The 19,150-nt window shown below is 48.0% G+C and overlaps 2 protein-coding genes across 2 annotated transcripts in view; both read left to right on the top strand.

Moving 5' to 3' along the window:
* Positions 1-4,059, top strand: part of LOC310862308 (peptidyl-prolyl cis-trans isomerase FKBP1A-like) — a 189,500-nt gene extending 185,441 nt beyond the window's left edge. The window contains exon 6 of the transcript XR_014569550.1: positions 4,027-4,059. The gene's annotated coding sequence lies outside the window, so the exon portion shown is untranslated. The remainder of the gene's footprint in view (positions 1-4,026) is intronic.
* The window catches only part of snphb (syntaphilin b), a gene marked incomplete at both ends in the record, with an annotated part of 21,854 nt that continues 4,451 nt past the window's right edge, over positions 1,748-19,150 (top strand). Inside the window, 3 exons of the mRNA XM_083769904.1 lie at positions 1,748-1,797; positions 13,276-13,392; positions 15,376-15,486. Of these exons, the coding sequence (XP_083626030.1) occupies positions 1,748-1,797; positions 13,276-13,392; positions 15,376-15,486 (278 nt within the window). The remainder of the gene's footprint in view (positions 1,798-13,275; positions 13,393-15,375; positions 15,487-19,150) is intronic.

Consider the following 19,150-nt stretch of genomic DNA (forward strand, 5'->3'; position numbering starts at 1 on the left):
ATATAATATGTGTGATATATTATTATGCATGCATACCGTAATTACATACACACATTCAGTGCCATACATAATGTATACACAAATAACTACTAATGCAGATGACTGTGAGTGTCTTGTCATCCCAGACAGTTGAGAGGTGGTGTGAGAGGGTGAGTTCAGGTCTTCAGGGTGGTGTCAGAGGGTGAGTTCAGGTCTTCAGGGTGGTGTCAGAGGGTGAGTTCAGGTCTTGTGAGGTGGTGTCAGAGGGTGAGTTCAGGTCTTCAGGGTGGTGTCAGAGGGTGAGTTCAGGTCTTGTGAGGTGGTGTCAGAGGGTGAGTTCAGGTCTTCAGGGTGGTGTCAGAGGGTGAGTTCAGGTCTTGTGAGGTGGTGTCAGAGGGTGAGTTCAGGTCTTCAGGGTGGTGTCAGAGGGTGAGTTCAGGTCTTCAGGGTGGTGTGAGAGGGTGAGTTCAGGTCTTGTGAGGTGGTGTCAGAGGGTGAGTTCAGGTCTTGTGAGGTGGTGTCAGAGGGTGAGTTCAGGTCTTCAGGGTGGTGTCAGAGGGTGAGTTCAGGTCTTCAGGGTGGTGTGAGAGGGTGAGTTCAGGTCTTGTGAGGTGGTGTCAGAGGGTGAGTTCAGGTCTTCAGGGTGGTGTCAGAGGGTGAGTTCAGGTCTTGTGAGGTGGTGTCAGAGGGTGAGTTCAGGTCTTCAGGGTGGTGTCAGAGGGTGAGTTCAGGTCTTCAGGGTGGTGTGAGAGGGTGAGTTCAGGTCTTGTGAGGTGGTGTCAGAGGGTGAGTTCAGGTCTTGTGAGGTGGTGTCAGAGGGTGAGTTCAGGTCTTCAGGGTGGTGTCAGAGGGTGAGTTCAGGTCTTCAGGGTGGTGTCAGAGGGTGAGTTCAGGTCTTGTGAGGTGGTGTCAGAGGGTGAGTTCAGGTCTTCAGGGTGGTGTCAGAGGGTGAGTTCAGGTCTTCAGGGTGGTGTGAGAGGGTGAGTTCAGGTCTTGTGAGGTGGTGTCAGAGGGTGAGTTCAGGTCTTGTGAGGTGGTGTCAGAGGGTGAGTTCAGGTCTTCAGGGTGGTGTCAGAGGGTGAGTTCAGGTCTTCAGGGTGGTGTGAGAGGGTGAGTTCAGGTCTTGTGAAGTCTTGTGAGTGTGAACTTGACTCAGCACCGTGCAGTGTGCTGAGCCATCCACATCTGCCACAAGTGAATTCATTAAAAGAAAGCCCGATAGGGGAATCAGTACCAGAGCAACAACTCCAGGAGACTGCCAAGTGCCGCACCGGCAAACAACATTTGGCCAAAATGTCCTCTCAGTACAGGGCTGTGGAATGGCCTTCCTCTTCTCATTTTTAGTTTTTTTGGAAAGCCATTTTTTTTCTTGTCTTTTTTAGTTAACTAAAAAAAATCCAAATTGTTGTTAATCCGTTTTGTTTAAGCATTATGTTATACTGTAGCTAATGAAAAATAGAAGATCTACTGCAAGCTCTTTAACTCAAATCTTTGCTTCGGGGGGGGGGGGGGGGGGGGGGGGGTTCAAGGTTCTTGACATGAAAAAGTTTGAGCAGCAACTGACATAGACATGCTTCGCCTTGCGCATAAATATACTGACTGAATGACTGATCATTTATTGTGTCTGTTGACCTCAGGCTGGGCTGTCGTTGAGGAGCTGAAGCCACAGACGGTGACAGAGAGGAGGAAGAGGAGGAGGAGGAGGAGGAGGAGGAGGAAGGCAGGACATCAGAACATATAAACGTCTGTCCGTCTGCCTGCTGGCCCCATGTCTGCCCCTGCTCCAGCTAACCGGAGGTCTGCGTCGGCCTCGCACAGGTAGTTAAGGCCATTTTTCTGCACTGCCAACATGCTAATGATAATAATCATCATCTTTATTGTCCCGAAGGATATTCGTCCCTTAAACACCCACATCAAAATCACCACAGAGCACATAACGCCAAGGGGAGGCATACTTTGGTTCGACATATCGTTGGCCTGATCCGATCCCGATACCACAATTTCTGTGTTAACCGATACCGAATACCGATAGCAGAGAATATTTATACTAATAATAATAATAATAATAATAATAAATACTTATTTTATCTTGTGTTGTTTAAGCAGACTCCTCACTCAAATGTGCACTTGCAGTTTGGGCAACTCAAGAGCAAACTCCACATGACCCAACATTTTATTTACCTGCCATAGTGTTAACCCCTTATTATTATTATTATTATCCCACAGTGTTAACCCCTTATTCTCTAGTTTCTAACATTCATCCAGGGCTCCTGAGACGCACAACACTGCATTAGGAGCACCAGTTTACTACTTCCAATTATCTTACTCTCACCTTCTCTCTCTCTCTCTCTCTCTCTCTCTCTCTCTCTCTCTCTCTCTCTCTCTCTCTCTCTCTCTCTCTCTCTCTGCCTCCCTTGCTAACCCCACCCTTCCTCTCCCTCTGCAGTGAAAATTGTATCAGCATTTTATAAGGCAGTCCCCCCCCCCCCCCCCCCTCTATGTCTATTGTCTATTCATTCACGTGTACTGATGAGTTCTGGTTGCACTTCTTTATTCTTCACAGATTAAATTAGAAGTATAACCTATACAGTAAGTAGTAGTACTAGTTGGCCTACAATGGCGTGCACAGACATTTAGAGGGGCAGGTGCTCAAGTGAAAAAAAGGGCACCTTGTGCAGCGCATTTTGGTGCGGGAACCCATTTTGGTGCTTTAGCTATTGAAAAATAGCAGATCTACAAGCTCATAGCGCGCCACCGAGTGGCGCGCTACGAGCTTGTAGGTCTACTATTTTCTTTTTAATCGAAGAACCACTGACATAGAAACACATAGCTTTAGATTGTGGGGGGCCTAAATAATATAGTAGAAGCGTTTTTTTTAACAAGATTTGATCAATGTCACCGCATGGTCCACACACAAATTAAGAGCAAAATTGCCAAAAGGGCAGGGGGTGCTCTAGCATCCCCTAGTGTCTATCTGTGCACGCCACTGTTGGCCTATAATATTGAGGTTTTACAGCCCCCATTCTGGCGGCATCATAAACTGCCAGCTACATGTTTCTCAGTTGTTTCCTTAAGTGTAATCAAGTCAGCAAGCCAAATGTAACGGGGTTAGGGTTAGGGTTAGGGTTAGGGCTGTAAATAATCTAAGCAAATCAACTTCAAGGTGTTTTTAAAAGGGCTTTACAGCCATTACATGAGGTAGATATAGGTACACAAACAACAACAGGGAACTACTGTTGCAGAATGTCCTCTGGGATTCCATCATGCACGGTGGCATGTGGTCTTTCCATCTCCTTCCTCAGATTCAACCCTCTCAAGGCGCTGCAGCCCAAACGCCGTTTGCAGCAAATGCTGGCGTCCTCCTCCTCCTCCTCCTCCTCCTCCGCGCCCATCCCTGTGCCCACCGCGGCATCGGGGGCCATTCTGGTGCCCACCGGGGCATCGGGGGCCATTCTGGTGCCCACCGGGGCATCGGGGGCCATTCTGGTGCCCACCGGGGCATCGGGGGCCATTCTGGTGCCCACCGGGGCATCGGGGGCCATTCTGGTGCCCACGGCGGCATCGGAGGGGATGCAGGCTGCAGACGCCGCCACGGAAAACTCCAGGGCCAGTTCCATGGCCGTTCTCCCAGCGTGAGACACAACTTCTCCCAGAGAGCAGCATGATGCAACCGTCACGTAGCTGTAGCTCCAGCATGAACTACCGTCATTTCCGGACTATAAGCTGCGGCTTTTTACCCATGATTTGAACCCTGCGGCTTATACAACGGTGCGGCTAATCTATGGATTTTTACAGCTAACGCAGAGCCATCTAAGGCTCTGAGCTAACGTAACGGCCACTAGGGGGCCACCTGCGGCTTATAGTCCGGTGCGGCTTGTATACGGGATTTTCCCTAAATTTGGCTGGTGCGGCTTATATTCAGGTGCGCCTTATAGTCCGGAAATTACGGTAATGCAAGACCCACCATGGAGACGCACTTGGCTGACAGCAGCAGCAACATTTAAAGGAGAATTCCATGCTAGAAGGCTTTCTTACCTTTATGTGTAGTTGTTACGTCTCCACCAAAGAGGTCCAGGTGTTATTTTGTGCAAAAACTCATTATTGGCTATTTCCCCTACACTAAGCCCTCAATGGGGCCTCCTCTCTTCATAATGTAAATAGTATCCCAAGCGGCACACTTTACTATACTTATTTTCGATGGAAATAAGCGAAATAGCACAAAAACCCAACGCCCCATTGAGGGCTTATATTAGGGGACATAGCCAATGCTGAGTTTTTGCACAAAATAACACCTCTTTTGTGGGGACGTAACAACTACAAATAAAGGTAAGAAAGCCTACTAGTCCGAAATTTCTCCTTTAATGCTTATTGCATGGGAGGGAAGGCCAGGACTCATACGTTGTGACATGCTGCCTTATCCACAGGGACGAATCGGAACTCATCTATCACTTATTTAACTCAAATTTGTGAACTGTGCTGTTCCTGTTGGTCTCCCCAATAACAGTCGTCAGAACGGCTGTTCTCACCGCAAGCCAGAGGCACAACTGTGACTAGTCACAACATCCTGCATGTGTCACAAATTCACAATGTACACATCTTTAACCCATTCTGACCTGAGATCAGATTCATACGAGTTTTCCACTGGACACACACTGGTCTGATCAACCCATTCTGACCAGAGATCAGATTCTAAAAAATGTCAGTCGTTCTTCGATTTTTCAAAAATAGCAGACCTACAAGCTCGTATCGCGCCACTCGGTGGCGCGATATGAGCTTGTAGATCTGCTATTTTTAAATAGCTAAAGCATAACATGATGCTGACACCAAAATGGGTGCCCGGTCAGAATGGGTTAAGTGCAGGCGTTCCGTCATCTCCCTATAGCTACCTCCTAACTACCTGCCAGCTAGCTGTAGCTACTACAGAACACGGGTTCCGTCATCTCCCTATAGCTACCTCCTACCTGCCAGCTAGCTAGCTAGCTACTACAGAACACGGGTTCCGTCATCTCCCTATAGCCACCTCCTACCTGCCAGCTAGCTGTAGCTACTACAGAACACGGGTTCCGTCATCTCCCTATAGCCACCTCCTACCTACCTGCCAGCTAGCTAGCTAGCTAGCTACTACAGAACACGGGTTCCGTCATCTCCCTATAGCCACCTCCTAACTACCTGCCAGCTAGCTAGCTAGCTACTACAGAACACGGGTTCCGTCATCTCCCTATAGCTACCTCCTAACTACCTGCCAGCTAGCTAGCTAGCTAGCTAGCTACTACAGAACACGGGTTCCGTCATCTCCCTATAGCCACCTCCTAACTACCTGCCAGCTAGCTAGCTAGCTAGCTACTACAGAACACGGGTTCCGTCATCTCCCTATAGCTACCTCCTAACTACCTGCCAGCTAGCTAGCTAGCTAGCTACTACAGAACACGGGTTCCGTCATCTCCCTATAGCTACCTCCTCACTACCTGCCAGCTAGCTAGCTAGCTACTACAGAACACGGGTTCCGTCATCTCCCTATAGCTACCTCCTCACTACCTGCCAGCTAGCTAGCTAGCTACTACAGAACACGGGTTCCGTCATCTCCCTATAGCCACCTCCTACCTGCCAGCTAGCTGTAGCTACTACAGAAGGCTCTGTTGGGGCTGTGACAGACTAGTCACTACCCAGGGCAAGGAAGGACACAACACAGGGCAGCTTCCTTAAGTTTGTAGATGTATTCCTTCATGTGCAGGGAATTATACACAATAATATCACCTTACACAGGAGAGGCGATCTCTCCACTGTCCGGACAGAGGCTATCTCTCCTCAGTGTTTGTGGAGGTGACTGATTTATCCTGTTGTGCCTTTGATCAAGTCCATGATGCACAACAGGTGCGCAGCCACACCCAGCTCTGAGTCCAGTTCTAGTTTGACTCAGGCCCATAGACTGTAAAAAATATGGACAAAGCGTTCCCCGGGTCTAACATGAACGTAAAATGAAGCCTGACATCCCTTGCATTCTAATGCACTGTAAGTCGCCATCTTTCTAGATCCGTTTTGGACCAGCTGGCCATTGGCTGGCTCCCTTTTGGACCAGCTGGCCATTGGCTGGCCCAGACAACGAGGCGGGACTTCCCCCTTCTTCTCCGTTGGTTTTTATTTTGACTCGAGTGGGAGGGGAATCCCGATCATAGACTGTAACGGTAGCCACGCCCCTCAGAACATGCGCGACTTTATGGTAATTTTTTTAAATAAATGGGACCATAATTTTCCAAAAAGAATATTATGACATTAGAAATGAGACTTTAAACTAGTGACTGGAAGCAGAAAGTATTCATGACCATGTTTATTAAGGTAATACAGTCTAGGTGAAGTTGGGCCAAAATACATGGGCCTCTATGGAGCTATGGGGCTTTTTGGGTCCAGTCCAGCGCCACAACAGGCCATTATATGAACTACCGATTTCAATGAGGCTTCACGAAATATCTGGCTGACTGCCCCCCTGCTCAGGCCAGGTGTGACTGCTTAACTCAGTCATCCTCCCTCTCACAGGGGCAATTTGGGAACACCATCTGGGCTTTGTGATTATCGGCGACATGCACCGCAGAGGCGCCTCTGTGATCGTTCGGTAACATGTCATTGGTTCGACTTCCCGTTAGATCGACCATTACTGACCCTATCTCTAACTCTAACCCCAAACATAACCGCAAGCACGGGAGCAACGCATCCCTCACCAGCCTTAATCCGGTCGAACTAATAACGGGAGGTCGAACCTTTAGGGCAGCCCCCCATTGTTCTGTGGAGGTTTTAGAACACAGTGACTCACGTAGAGCTCTGGCACCTCCAGTGATTTGTTCTGTGGAGGTTTTAGAACACAGTGACTCACGTAGAGCTCTGGCACCTCCAGTGATTTGAACGCCTAGAATGAGTTGAAGTGTAACTATAGCTCCACAATAGACTGCTGGTGAGACATGGTCTTTGAATTTGACATGCAATTCACAGCAGAAAGTCAGACTTAACCCATTCTGACCTGAGATCAGATTCATACGAGGTTTCCGCCGGACACACACTGGTCTGATGAACCCATTCTGACCTGAGATCAGATTCTAAAAATGTCAGTCGTTCTTCGATTTTTTCAAAAATAGCAGACCTACAAGCTCGTATCGCGCCACTCGGTGGCGCGATATGAGCTTGTAGATCTGCTATTTTTCAAGAGCTAAAGCATAACATGATGCCAACACCAAAATGGGTGCCCGGTCAGAATGGGTTAATAGTATCTTGTTATTTTCTGCTGTGTGTGTCTCTCTCAATGGAAACGTATACAGCCCTGCATCTTTAGACACTAGTTGTTGCACATGCACTGGACGCGTTTTTCGGAAAACCCGATGGAGAAACGCCGCTTAAAATCCGAAAAACGCAGCCAGTGTGCAGAGGACCTTTACCGTAGACTTTGTCTTCCACCCACTTTCACATTGCATTTAACACTGCGTCCCTGTGTGGAATATTACCCCCACCTGTCACCACCTGCTTCACCAGACACTGCACCACACCACAGCACCAGACACTGCACCACAGCACAGCACCAGACACTGCACCACAGCACAGCACCAGACACTGCACCACAGCACAGCACCAGACACTGCACCACAGCACAGCACCAGACACTGCACCACAGCACAGCACCAGACACTGCACCACACCACAGCACCAGACACTGCACCACAGCACAGCACCAGACACTGCACCACACCACAGCACCAGACACTGCACCACAGCACAGCACCAGACACTGCACCACAGCACAGCACCAGACACTGCACCACACCACAGCACCAGACACTGCACCACACCACAGCACCAGACACTGCACCACACCACAGCACCAGACACTGCACCACACCACAGCACCAGACACTGCACCACAGCACAGCACCAGACACTGCACCACAGCACAGCACCAGACACTGCACCACACCACAGCACTGTTGTCACGACTCGAGTTGGCTTTGTACGACGCTTAAAAGGTCTTTAAATAAAATAAAACGTTTTGAAATGTCATGAGGAAAATGCATTTGGAATCATTACCTGGGCCTGGCGTCGTCATGACGCTTTTCTCTGCTTGTTTTTGCGCTTATGGTGGTTCTGTCTCGCTTCTGTTTGTTCTTACAAACACAACGCTCCAAAATGTCACTGACATCCGCTCCCCTTCTGGCTGTCCACGCTGACCCTGCTTCGTCCCCGACTCCCTGCCTCACACCTCGGAGGCCCGTGACTGGGCAACACAATCACACTATTTAAGCTTTAACCCATTCTGACCTGAGATCAGATTCATACGAGGTTTTCCACTGGACACACACTGGTCTGATGAACCCATTCTGACCTGAGATCAGATTCTAAAAATGTCAGTCGTTCTTCGATTTTTCAAAAATGGCAGACCTACAAGCTCGTATCGCGCCACTCGGTGGCGCGATATGAGCTTGTAGATCTGCTATTTTTCAATAGATAAAGCATGACATGATGCTAACACCAAAATGGGTGCCCGGTCAGAATGGTTTAAATTACTGAGTCATACAACAAACAATAGCCTGAGCCTATACAGGCTCAAAATGGTTTTAAACCTATAATTGGCGTTATTTTTTATTGACCTTACACAGGAACATTTCTTGATATAAGTTGCCCATCACAGAACCCCTTCCCTATCTGATTAATAATTGAGAAATTGTACTATACAGTAAGCTGTGTTATTGAGTTAATTCAGCAGTACACTGATTTTAGTTAAAAACTGTATCCTATGATTTTTTCCATGTCTTTTCTACATTCATAATTAGCATATCTATGTACAGTTTCTATAGCATTGTGTCATCTCTGAGGTCTTAATGATGTGGTTCCCATTGTGAGCTGACACGGTATATCCAGAGAACTCGCCAGTTTACCAACTCACCACGATTTTAGTTTTTACTATCATTGGTATTCACATACTCACCTTTTTATCATCATCATCTCAAATTAATCTGTGCAATTAAATGATCGGCTGACCATTTAATTGCACAGAATAATTGTATCACTTTGGAAATTAACTACAATAACATCTGTGAGGTTTGACTATACTGCACTGATGAAGACGGCACGTTAGCATAACGACGAAGACTTTGATGAATAACCTTTGCTGCGGTGACTTGGTAAACCGGCGAGTTCGCCGGTATCCGCTGACATGGTACAGTGCAACGCCACTAGAACCAGACAGTACATTTATTTGACAAAACAACAACAACAGCACATTAGATATTGTCGATATTGTCGGGTGGAAAACTGGAGATTCTTGTTAACGGATGATCAATATAATGTATAAGGAAACTGCCCAGAGCTGGTATAAAATATATGGGCTACACTGCTACAGCACAGCCGATACTGTAGTTGTATATTAACCCATTCTGACCTGAGATCAGATTCATACGAGGTTTCCGCCGGACACACACTGGTCTGATGAACCCATTCTGACCTGAGATCAGATTCTAAAAATGTCAGTCGTTCTTCGATTTTTTCAAAAATAGCAGACCTACAAGCTCGTATCGCGCCACTCGGTGGCGCGATATGAGCTTGTAGATCTGCTATTTTTAAACAGCTAAAGCATAACATGATGCCGACACCAAAATGGGTGCCCGGTCAGAATGGGTTAACACAGTATAAAAGGCTTACATTGATTTTGTTTCACATGAATCCGTATTGAGTAAATCCAGGATAATTTTTATATTTCATTCAAGCTGACATTAGGCTCCTCAGTGCAGAATGTATCGTGGGAAAATCAATGTTTCCAGTGTCTGATTACGGGTGATATGTGTAGTAATAATAATAATAATACAGATTAATACTCAGGTTGTAGCAGACATGTTGCCGGTCGAGTTTAGCAAATAACCATATTATTCCACATTGAATGGAAATCAGGCAGCTTCCGCTTATGAAGCAGAAAAGGACCATACAGCGGCCCCGCGCAGCCCAACCATGGAGGCTACAGAGGTGTTTCCATAGGCGGAGTTTGAACTTGACGCCTGGGGGTGCGACTGCTTGGCCAACGACACCCGCGCGCACGACTATTTTAGCGTTTTTACAATGCCCTATAACCCCTAAAAATGAGTTATTTAGGTAGTACAGCAGCTCACACACATACACTGCATGCACTACAGCCATACAGCGAGTCATCATATCATGATAAGAGAGATGATTACAAACTACAGTCAGAAGTTAAGTTAAAAAAATAAAATAAAATAAAAATTGCCAGGGGTTTGCCACCCCCTGAACCCCCTCAAGCTCCGCCCATGCGGTGGTTCCCAAGCCTTTTCATGTCAAGGACCCCCAGAATTGACACCAATTAGCCCCGTGGACCCCCATTTGAAGAGACATGCCAGGGACCCTCATTAGAGAATATTGTTACGGCTCTAGCAGTGATTCAGGGACCCTCATTTGAAGAGATATGCCAGGGACCCTCATTTGAAGAGATATGCCAGGGACCCCCATTTGAAGAGATATGCCAGGGACCCCCATTTGAAGAGATATGCCAGGGACCCCCATTTGAAGAGATATGCCAGGGACCCCCATTTGAAGAGATATGCCAGGGACCCCCATTTGAAGAGATATGCCAGGGACCCCCATTTGAAGAGATATGCCAGGGACCCCCATTTGAAGAGAAATGCCAGGGACCCCCATTTGAAGAGATATGCCAGGGACCCCCATTTGAAGAGAAATGCCAGGGACCCCCATTTGAAGAGATATGCCAGGGACCCCCATTTGAAGAGAAATGCCAGGGACCCCCATTTGAAGAGAAATGCCAGGGACCCCCATTTGAAGAGAAATGCCAGGGACCCCCATTTGAAGAGATATGCCAGGGACCCCCATTTGAAGAGAAATGCCAGGGACCCCCATAAGAGAAGAGTTTTACGGCTCTAGCAGTGATTCAGGGACCCCCATAAGAGAAGAGTTTTACGGCTCTAGCAGTGATTCAGGGACCCCCATAAGAGAAGGTTTTTACGGCTCTAGCAGTGATTCAGGGACCCCCATAAGAGAAGAGTTTTACGGCTCTAGCAGTGATTCAGGGACCCCCATAAGAGAAGAGTTTTACGGCTCTAGCAGTGATTCAGGGACCCCCATAAGAGAAGGTTTTTACGGCTCTAGCAGTGATTCAGGGACCCCCATAAGAGAAGATGTTTACGGCTCTAGCAGTGATTCAGGGACCCCCATAAGAGAAGATGTTTACGGCTCTAGCAGTGATTCAGGGACCCCCATTAGAGAAGATGTTTACGGCTCTAGCAGTGATTCAGGGACCCCCATAAGAGAAGATGTTTACGGCTCTAGCAGTGATTCAGGGACCCCCATAAGAGAAGATGTTTACGGCTCTAGCAGTGATTCAGGGACCCCCATTAGAGAAGGTTTTTACGGCTCTAGCAGTGATTCAGGGACCCCCATTAGAGAAGGTTTTTACGGCTCTAGCAGTGATTCAGGGACCCCCATAAGAGAAGATGTTTACGGCTCTAGCAGTGATTCAGGGACCCCCATAAGAGAAGATGTTTACGGCTCTAGCAGTGATTCAGGGACCCCCATAAGAGAAGATGTTTACGGCTCTAGCAGTGATTCAGGGACCCCCATAAGAGAAGGTTTTTACGGCTCTAGCAGTGATTCAGGGACCCCCATAAGAGAAGATGTTTTACGGCTCTAGCAGTGATTCAGGGACCCCCATAAGAGAAGAGTTTTACGGCTCTAGCAGTGATTCAGGGACCCCCATAAGAGAAGATGTTTACGGCTCTAGCAGTGATTCAGGGACCCCCATAAGAGAAGATGTTTACGGCTCTAGCAGTGATTCAGGGACCCCCATAAGAGAAGGTTTTTACGGCTCTAGCAGTGATTCAGGGACCCCCATAAGAGAAGATCTTTACGGCTCTAGCAGTGATTCAGGGACCCCCATAAGAGAAGATGTTTACGGCTCTAGCAGTGATTCAGGGGCCCCCATTAGAGAAGGTTTTTACGGCTCTAGCAGTGATTCAGGGACCCCCATAAGAGAAGATCTTTACGGCTCTAGCAGTGATTCAGGGGCCCCCATTAGAGAAGGTTTTTACGGCTCTAGCAGTGATTCAGGGACCCTCATAAGAGAAGGTTTTTACGGCTCTAGCAGTGATTCAGGGACCCTCATAAGAGAAGGTTTTTACGGCTCTAGCAGTGATTCAGGGACCCTCATAAGAGAAGGTTTTTACGGCTCTAGCAGTGATTCAGGGACCCCCATAAGAGAAGATGTTTACGGCTCTAGCAGTGATTCAGGGACCCCCATTAGAGAAGGTTTTTACGGCTCTAGCAGTGATTCAGGGACCCCCATAAGAGAAGATGTTTACGGCTCTAGCAGTGATTCAGGGGCCCTCATAAGAGAAGATGTTTACGGCTCTAGCAGTGATTCAGGGGCCCTCATAAGAGAAGGTTTTTACGGCTCTAGCAGTGATTCAGGGACCCTCATTAGAGAAGGTTTTTACGGCTCTAGCAGTGATTCAGGGACCCCCATAAGAGAAGATGTTTACGGCTCTAGCAGTGATTCAGGGACCCCCCATAAGAGAAGATGTTTACGGCTCTAGCAGTGATTCAGGGACCCCCATAAGAGAAGGTTTTTACGGCTCTAGCAGTGATTCTCAACCCGTTAAAATTCAAGGACCCCCCCAGTTTGACATGCCTATTAGGCTACGGACGGACCCCCAATTTAACCCATTCTGACCTGAGATCAGATTCATACGAGGTTTCCGCCGGACACACACTGGTCTGATGAACCCATTCTGACCTGAGATCAGATTCTAAAAATGTCAGTCGTTTCTTCGATTTTTCAAAAAATAGCAGACCTACAAGCTCGTATCGTGCCACTCGGTGGCGCGATATGAGCTTGTAGATCTGCTATTTTTAAATAGCTAAAGCATAACATGATGCTGACACCAAAATGGGTGCCCGGTCAGAATGGGTTAATGGCATTTCTATCTCTGGGACACCGATTTATATTGTAAAATCAATGTTAATTTAACTCTGAGAGGGTCCATCATTTAATCACACAAAATAATTTGATCACTTTGGAAATTAACTACAACATCTGTGAGGTTTTGACTATACTACACTGATGAAGACAGCACGTTAGCATAGCGACGAAGACTTTGATGAAGAATGTTCAACGCGGCGACTTTGGTAAACCGGCGAGTTCTCCGGTATATACCCGTCACGCACGCCATGTTGGCCAGGTGCATGCAGACAGCCACGTCCTGTGATGTAACATCCTGTGTTGTTTTGTTGCCCGGTTGCCAGGTTTGACTACTGCAGGTTCATAGAACTAGACTACGTTCCCATGGAGACGGGCTGCATGGTTTCCATGAGGCCGACCAAAAGCTACGCGGCGACCAAGTCTCCGACTAAAAGCTACACGTCCAACAAGTCCCCGACTAAAAGCTACAGGTCGCCGGAGAGGCACATCAGTCGCTCGACGACACACTCGCCCTCGACCCCTTCTCGTTCTCGGTCTGTCGTCTGTCAGAATTCCTTTTATATAATATGTGACCAAATTTGACTGAGAGACTGCCATTGGATTTTTTTTATTTTTTATGTCATATGAAAGCAGGGAATCATAGCTTCAAATTGACATATTGGTTGTTCAGTTTGACCCACCAGTTTTGGAGATATGGCTTATGGAGTAATGTCTTGCAGAGAAACAGCGAGTTGAGAAAACAGGCTTGAAAGGTTCACTTCTGTGGTCTCTATTACACCTAGCTACAATCTTTAAGCATTTATTTCATATTTACATGTCTTCTGTGGTCTCTAACATTACACCTATAGCTACATGTTTGGGCATTTGACATTTGGCTCTGACACTTTTTTCAGACATGCTCTAGTATGTATGTGAAGAGTCTGCCTGTGCTATTAACTCACTGCGATGGCAGTCTCTCAGTCAAATCTGGTCACATATATATCACTCATTTTGTCTCCCTGTTTTGACGTTGAATCCCTAAAAGCATGCAGGGTCTGGTCTGAATGCTGAGACCCTTTGAGCCTCCATAAGTCCTTGTGAACCTTCACTCCACCACCATTTAATGTTCCATGACTAATACTGTGCCTTGTGGTTGGATGGTGTCTGGATGGACATGGGATACATCTCTTTCTTTTTGATTGATGTCAACTAGGGATGTCCCGATATATTTTTCGCTTCCGATCCGATACCTCAATTTCCGTGTTAGCCGATACCGAATACCAGTGTCGTGATCTTAAGTTGTGTTTATAGCTATATCTCGTGTTGTGTTTATAGCTATATCTCATGTTGTGTTTATAGCTATATCTCGTGTTGTGTTTATAGCTATATCTCGTGTTGTGTTTATAGCAGACTCCTGACTCAAATGTGCACTTGCAGTTTGGGGCAACTCCAAAGCAAACTCCACATGTCCCCCCATTTTATTTACCCTTACCCCTGTGTCGGATCGGTGGTTAGACTGGCATATTCCCCGATACCGATATGACCCGATATGACAAACAAAGGCCGATCCGATACTTTTCCCGATACCGATACAGTATCGGGACATTCCTAATCCCTAATGTCAAGTTAGTTTTCTTTGCTGTGAACAAATGCAAGTTATCTGTTATATTTTTAACAATTTGAGCAATTGTTTTCTGCGGCACCATTTTCACAGCATTCACGTCATAATCTTGTGTTGATGTTTGTCTCATCATCGCTGAGCGCAGAATTCCCTTTTTTTATAGATTGGATTCTGAACACTCTCGCTCTACTACTGTATCTGCGGAGTGCCACTCTGTGTTGTGTTTGTCTATGTCTACTTGGTTGTCTTCCTATGTTCTGGTGGCATGCTAGTGTACCGGACCGACGTACCCTTTGTACTGTACTGTACTGTACTGTACTGTACTGTACTGTACTGTACTGTACTGTACTGTACTGTACTGTACTGTACTGTCGTGTGTGGTTTTGTATATGACTGGGATGACCATGCTGTTGCTAGAATGGGCTTTATGCACACAGAATAACTCTTTCTACTTCCACGCTGCTTCGCTATCCTTCCATCACATGTGTTACCAATGATACTAATTAATTAACACTTTGACTTCTAAACCCGACTTGCCTTGCCCGAGTTAATTAGTATTGTAGAACAGCTTCACTGCGGTTCGCGAGTTGCCCGAGTTACGTTTTCATTGTTTAATCCACGTTTCTGATCATTTTGAAGTCATACGGGCAAATCCACCCGACAGAATGGGATAATGAGACGCGGTTTGATGACGTTTTGGAAAGTTCTTTCCAAAATGGCGTGTGTGCATAGAGACCATTCATCCCCTGCCATGTAATTAATGTCTCCTTGTTTGCTGAGACAGTCATGATGAATATTTGCTCCTCCTACTTTGGCTACACAGGCGTTCAGCAGCCGCGGCGCCCGGTAGCAGAGATCCCGCTGGAAACACCTCTCTGAGCAGCAGCAGCAACTCGGGCTCCTGCAAGGGCAGCGAATGTAGCCCGACCAAGGGGTAAGAATGTAGTCCCACCAAGGGGTAAGAATGTAGCCCCACCAAGGGGTAAGAATGTAGTCCCACCAAGGGGTATAGAATGTAGTCCCACCAAGGGGTAAGAATGTAGTCCCACCAAGGGGTAAGAATGTAGCCCCACCAAGGGGTAAGAATGTAGCCCCACCAAGGGGTAAGAATGTAACCCCACCAAGGGGTAAGAATGTAGCCCCACCAAGGGGTAAGAATGTAGTCCCACCAAGGGGTAAGAATGTAGTCCCACCAAGGGGTATAGAATGTAGTCCCACCAAGGGGTAAGAATGTAGTCCCACCAAGGGGTAAGAATGTAGCCCCACCAAGGGGTAAGAATGTAGCCCCACCAAGGGGTAAGAATGTAGTCCCACCAAGGGGTAAGAATGTAGTCCCACCAAGGGGTATAGAATGTAGCCCCACCAAGGGGTAAGAATGTAGTCCCACCAAGGGGTAAGAATGTAGCCCCACCAAGGGGTAAGAATGTAGTCCCACCAAGGGGTAAGAATGTAGTCCCACCAAGGGGTAAGAATGTAGTCCCACCAAGGGGTAAGAATGTAGCCCCACCAAGGGGTAAGAATGTAGCCCCACCAAGGGGTAAGAATGTAGCCCCACCAAGGGGTAAGAATGTAGCCCCACCAAGGGGTAAGAATGTAGCCCCACCAAGGGGTAAGAATGTAACCCCACCAAGGGGTAAGAATGTAGTCCCACCAAGGGGTAAGAATGTAGTCCCACCAAGGGGTATAGAATGTAGTCCCACCAAGGGGTAAGAATGTAGCCCCACCAAGGGGTAAGAATGTAGCCCCACCAAGGGGTAAGAATGTAACCCCACCAAGGGGTAAGAATGTAGTCCCACCAAGGGGTAAGAATGTAGCCCCACCAAGGGGTAAGAATGTAACCCCACCAAGGGGTAAGAATGTAGTCCCACCAAGGGGTAAGAATGTAGTCCCACCAAGGGGTATAGAATGTAGTCCCACCAAGGGGTAAGAATGTAGCCCCACCAAGGGGTAAGAATGTAGTCCCACCAAGGGGTAAGAATGTAGTCCCACCAAGGGGTAAGAATGTAGCCCCACCAAGGGGTAAGAATGTAGCCCCACCAAGGGGTAAGAATGTAGCCCCACCAAGGGGTAAGAATGTAGCCCCACCAAGGGGTAAGAATGTAGTCCCACCAAGGGGTAAGAATGTAGCCCCACCAAGGGGTAAGAATGTAGCCCCACCAAGGGGTAAGAATGTAGCCCCACCAAGGGGTAAGAATGTAGTCCCACCAAGGGGTTAGAATGTAGCCCCACCAAGGGGTTAGAATGTAGCCCCACCAAGGGGTAAGAATGTAGTCCCACCAAGGGGTAGAATGTAGCCCCACCAAGGGGTAAGAATGTAGCCCCACCAAGGGGTAAGAATGTAGTCCCACCAAGGGGTAAGAATGTAGTCCCACCAAGGGGTAAGAATGTAGCCCCACCAAGGGGTAAGAATGTAGCCCCACCAAGGGGTAAGAATGTAGTCCCACCAAGGGGTAAGAATGTAGCCCCACCAAGGGGTAAGAATGTAGCCCCACCAAGGGGTAAGAATGTAGCCCCACCAAGGGGTAAGAATGTAGTCCCACCAAGGGGTTAGAATGTAGCCCCACCAAGGGGTTAGAATGTAGCCCCACCAAGGGGTAAGAATGTAGTCCCACCAAGGGGTAGAATGTAGCCCCACCAAGGGGTAAGAATGTAGCCCCACCAAGGGGTAAGAATGTAGCCCCACCAAGGGGTATAGAATGTAGTCCCACCAAGGGGTAAGAATGTAGTCCCACCAAGGGGTAAGAATGTAGCCCCACCAAGGGGTTAGAATGTAGCCCCACCAAGGGGTAAGAATGTAGTCCCACCAAGGGGTAAGAATGTAGTCCCACCAAGGGGTATAGAATGTAGCCCCACCAAGGGGTAAGAATGTAGTCCCACCAAGGGGTAAGAATGTAGCCCCACCAAGGGGTAAGAATGTAGTCCCACCAAGGGGTAAGAATGTAGTCCCACCAAGGGGTAAGAATGTAGTCCCACCAAGGGGTAAGAATGTAGCCCCACCAAGGGGTAAGAATGTAGCCCCACCAAGGGGTAAGAATGTAGCCCCACCAAGGGGTAAGAATGTAGCCCCACCAAGGGGTAAGAATGTAGCCCCACCAAGGGGTAAGAATGTAACCCCACCAAGGGGTAAGAATGTAGTCCCACCAAGGGGTAAGAATGTAGTCCCACCAAGGGGTATAGAATGTAGTCCCACCAAGGGGTAAGAATGTAGCCCCACCAAGGGGTAAGAATGTAGCCCCACCAAGGGGTAAGAATGTAACCCCACCAAGGGGTAAGAATGTAGTCCCACCAAGGGGTAAGAATGTAGCCCCACCAAGGGGTAAGAATGTAACCCCACCAAGGGGTAAGAATGTAGTCCCACCAAGGGGTAAGAATGTAGTCCCACCAAGGGGTATAGAATGTAGTCCCACCAAGGGGTAAGAATGTAGCCCCACCAAGGGGTAAGAATGTAGTCCCACCAAGGGGTAAGAATGTAGTCCCACCAAGGGGTAAGAATGTAGCCCCACCAAGGGGTAAGAATGTAGCCCCACCAAGGGGTAAGAATGTAGCCCCACCAAGGGGTAAGAATGTAGCCCCACCAAGGGGTAAGAATGTAGTCCCACCAAGGGGTAAGAATGTAGCCCCACCAAGGGGTAAGAATGTAGCCCCACCAAGGGGTAAGAATGTAGCCCCACCAAGGGGTAAGAATGTAGTCCCACCAAGGGGTTAGAATGTAGCCCCACCAAGGGGTTAGAATGTAGCCCCACCAAGGGGTAAGAATGTAGTCCCACCAAGGGGTAGAATGTAGCCCCACCAAGGGGTAAGAATGTAGCCCCACCAAGGGGTAAGAATGTAGTCCCACCAAGGGGTAAGAATGTAGTCCCACCAAGGGGTAAGAATGTAGCCCCACCAAGGGGTAAGAATGTAGCCCCACCAAGGGGTAAGAATGTAGTCCCACCAAGGGGTAAGAATGTAGCCCCACCAAGGGGTAAGAATGTAGCCCCACCAAGGGGTAAGAATGTAGCCCCACCAAGGGGTAAGAATGTAGTCCCACCAAGGGGTTAGAATGTAGCCCCACCAAGGGGTTAGAATGTAGCCCCACCAAGGGGTAAGAATGTAGTCCCACCAAGGGGTAGAATGTAGCCCCACCAAGGGGTAAGAATGTAGCCCCACCAAGGGGTAAGAATGTAGCCCCACCAAGGGGTAAGAATGTAGTCCCACCAAGGGGTTAGAATGTAGCCCCACCAAGGGGTTAGAATGTAGCCCCACCAAGGGGTAAGAATGTAGTCCCACCAAGGGGTAAGAATGTAGTCCCACCAAGGGGTAAGAATGTAGCCCCACCAAGGGGTAAGAATGTAGTCCCACCAAGGGGTAAGAATGTAGTCCCACCAAGGGGTAAGAATGTAGTCCCACCAAGGGGTAAGAATGTAGTCCCACCAAGGGGTAAGAATGTAGTCCCACCAAGGGGTAAGAATGTAGTCCCACCAAGGGGTAAGAATGTAGTCCCACCAAGGGGTAAGAATGTAGTCCCCAGTGGGGGCCGAGTCCGCACGCGCGAGGTCGAGGTCTTGCCCTGAAATTAAATTTTCAAGGTAAGACCCCATTTGAAAAGGATGCCCAGT

This window comes from Protomyctophum parallelum (assembly GCF_964188405.1).
Source record: "Protomyctophum parallelum genome assembly, chromosome: 7".
Classification (NCBI taxonomy): Eukaryota; Metazoa; Chordata; class Actinopteri; order Myctophiformes; family Myctophidae; genus Protomyctophum; species Protomyctophum parallelum.